Source organism: Plectropomus leopardus, unplaced genomic scaffold (assembly GCF_008729295.1).
Source record: "Plectropomus leopardus isolate mb unplaced genomic scaffold, YSFRI_Pleo_2.0 unplaced_scaffold28321, whole genome shotgun sequence".
Taxonomy (NCBI): domain Eukaryota; kingdom Metazoa; phylum Chordata; class Actinopteri; order Perciformes; family Serranidae; genus Plectropomus; species Plectropomus leopardus.
This window is the reverse complement of record NW_024630848.1, coordinates 1-3,279: the sequence shown is the minus strand read 5'-3', so window position 1 is coordinate 3,279 and position 3,279 is coordinate 1. Positions and strand designations below refer to the sequence as shown.

Genomic DNA, 3,279 nt, shown 5'->3' with positions numbered 1-3,279 from the left:
TTTCCACCTGATGAGGTCATTTTGACCATATTTGGCATATGGAGGAAATACATGCTATTTCCTCTAGGTGACCTGTCACAGTCAATGTAGCTGCTGATCACTGACATATCCCAGACTGTCAGCAGCTACACTCACACACTGACATATCCCAGACTGTCAGCAGCTACACTCACACACTGAGGAGGAGACTGAAAAAAAGCTCTTTATTTTCTTTTATTTTAATCTGAAAACACAGTGGAATTATGAAACTTTGCATTTAAAGGGTTAAAATTCTGAAAATTAATGAATATTTGATTGTTATGATTAGGACTGATGTCAGTTGGCAAATACATGCAGTGAAAATAAAAAAATAATATTAATCTATATTATTTTTTAAAACTTGATTTTGAGAAGTGCATTTTGTGGGCAGAGCGTTATGAGTGTGTTTGATATTAAAGTGGGCCCTAAGGGGTTAAACATGAAGGAAACAGAACAAAGTTACAGGGTGGTTTTAATCTATGCCATATGCATCAACACAGCCAAAATGATCAAATCATTGACAATCCCAGGCTATCAGTAAAAAAAGTCATCTTTGCATGACAATAATTATTATTTTTTGGCATGTGTGTGTGTGTGTGTTTTCATCTAAAAACATAATGCAATCATGACAAAAACCTGGCATTTAAAGGCTTAAAATTCTGAATATTAATGAATATTTGATATTTATGATTAAGGCTGATGTTGGTTAAAAAAATAAACTCAATGAAAGCAGAGAATTATATAATAAAATGATACTAATATACAGTATTTTTTTTAAAGCTTTATATTTAAAAAGTGCATTTTGTGTGCAGAGTGAAACGATTGTGTGTGATATTAAAGCAAGCTCTAAGGGTTAATGTTTTCAATGCCACATCGTATTTAGGATCGAATTCACTCTTTTCTCGTCTCTAGAAATAAAAACAGTCTTAGATGTTTACAAAAGAAAAGAAATGTCATCGGTGAATCTCAGAAAAACGTTATATTTCCTCTTTTGTAAACGTTGTATTTATTTGTGTACTTTTTTATTTACTTGAATATCTAATAGCAAAATGATGCAGGATGCCCAAATTCTGTTGAACAGCAGCACATGTAAAATAAAAGTGATGCTAAAACAGATATGAAGAACATAAAATGTTTTTTGTTTTTTTTTTTCATGGAAAGGCCACGCGTGTTCTCCTTCAACATTTTATACCCATAAGTCTGTTCTGTGTCATGTGACCTCTCTGCAGGCTTCCTGCCTCCCATCACGCAGCCCGAGAAGTTCTTCCTGTCGCAGCTGATGTTGGCGCCGCCCAGAGATCTCTTCAAGAAGACGCCGAGACAGGTGTCCTGCATGGACGTCGGCAACATGCCGCAGGCCATCGATATCAGCGGGCTGCAGCTGGCGTTAGCAGGTCAGAGCGCAGCTGCACACATGTCACACTTACACACGGCTGCACCGCTTTAATTGCTGTATTTTCCTTAATTTTATGCATTTTGTTGACTATTTTTAGCTTTATTTTTATGAATATTGTCTCAGTGGGTTTTATTTTCCATCTCATTATCTTACTTTTACTAGAATTATCATGTGAAGATGTTTTCTGTGTATTCTGTTCTGATCTTCTGTCATTTTTATTTGCATGTTTCAGTATGTCTTTATGTCTTTTGATGTGAAGCACTCAGGACATGATTTTTTTCATTGGGCTGCATTTCTTGTATGAACGTTGCTATACAAATAAAGCTTATTATTTTTATTAGTATTATTATTATTACTAAAAGCGACAACACTCATGTTTAAAACTTTAGAACTGAAGGCAATCAAGGAATTACCCAAAAATTAGCAACAAATTAGAAAAAAAAGTGCAAGAAAATTACCTGAAAATTAGTAAAAACAAAAAAGAAAAGAACAAAAGTAAAATACAATAAAACAATGGATTGACCTTAAAAAAGGTCTAATTTTGTAACATATTTTGAAGTAATCAAGATATTTGTAAATGACATTTTTTTCTAGCTTTTTCCTCAGACATTTCCCCAGTTTTTTTAGAAATAATTTTCTAAATCTGCTAATTTATTAAAATTTGTGGAGCATCTCTTGCCGAGTTACTCTTTGCCTTTTTTCCTGATGTTTTTTTAAAAATTTGGCTGCGAGGAGCTTAAAAAGTAATGACCCCAAAAATAAGCAAGAAATTAGGGGGAAAAAGTTAAAAGGAAATGACCTAAAAAAACTAAACCAAACAAAAAAATGTAAAGTAAAAAATGACCCGAAAAACTGTCTAAAACTATAACTATTCTGTAAAAAAAATTATGATAATTATAAATATTTAGTTTTCTAGACACTTTCCCTCACTCAAAAATGATTTCCTGAATCTACAATTTATTTTGCAGTTTGCAGGACATTTCCTGCCAAGTTGCCTTTTTTTCCATGTTTTTGAGAGAAAATCGATGTCGCTCCGGGTTTCAGACAGTTAAAGGCAGAAACTTAAAGTGTAGCTGAAAATATAAAAAATACTGAAAGTGTATAAAATATAACTTGAGTTGAGTTGTTGAAGTACGTGAAGCGTCAGACAGAACGACTCATGACTGATCAACTCAAACACAACTCTTGTTTAAAGTGAATCATTTTGGATAATCGTCCGTTTTTAATCTGCTCCTCAGAGTTTATAAAGTAACTCAGTGAGCAGTTTGTCCGCCGTCGGCCCTTTTTTATTTTTTTTATGTTTATTGAAGTATTAAAGGTTGTTGCTTGTTGTGTTTGTGCCGCAGAGCGTCAGTCGGAGCTGCCCACTCAGAGCAAAGCCAGCTTCCCGAGCATCCTGAACGACCCCGACCCAGACTCCTCCAACTCCGGATTCGACAGCTCCGTGGCCAATCAGATCATAGAGTCTCTGGTCACGGGGCCCCGCCCTCCTCTGGAGAGTAAGTGTTTCTGGTGAACGAGTTTTTAATATGAAGAAAACAGAACAAAGTCACAGGGCTTTCTCCGTCCGCAGGTCACTTCCGCCCCGAGTTCATCCGCCCGCCGCCGCCGCTCCACGTGTGCGAGGACGAGCTGGCGTGGCTGAACCCCACCGAGCCGGACCACAGCGTCCAATGGGATCGCTCCATGTGTGTGAAGAACAGCACTGGTGTGGAGATCAAACGCATCATGTCCAAGGCCTTCAAGAGCTCGCTGTCCGCCCAGCAGCAGTCACAGGTGAGCGCGGGTCACAGGTGAGAGCAGGCCACAGGTGAGCATGGGTCACAGGTGAGAGTAGGTCACAGGTGAGTGCGGGTCACAGGTGA

General features: G+C 37.5%; 1 protein-coding gene across 1 annotated transcript; it reads left to right on the top strand.

Annotated features, from left to right (window-relative positions):
* Window positions 1–1,217: 1,217 nt before the first annotated feature.
* LOC121938057 (CCR4-NOT transcription complex subunit 11-like) lies at window positions 1,218–3,207 on the top strand (the record flags this gene model as incomplete). Its single annotated transcript, XM_042481347.1, has 3 exons — window positions 1,218–1,412; window positions 2,761–2,913; window positions 2,988–3,207. Coding segments are annotated over 3 exons (568 nt in total), but the record flags the coding sequence as incomplete, so codon positions are not given.
* Window positions 3,208–3,279: the final 72 nt, after the last annotated feature.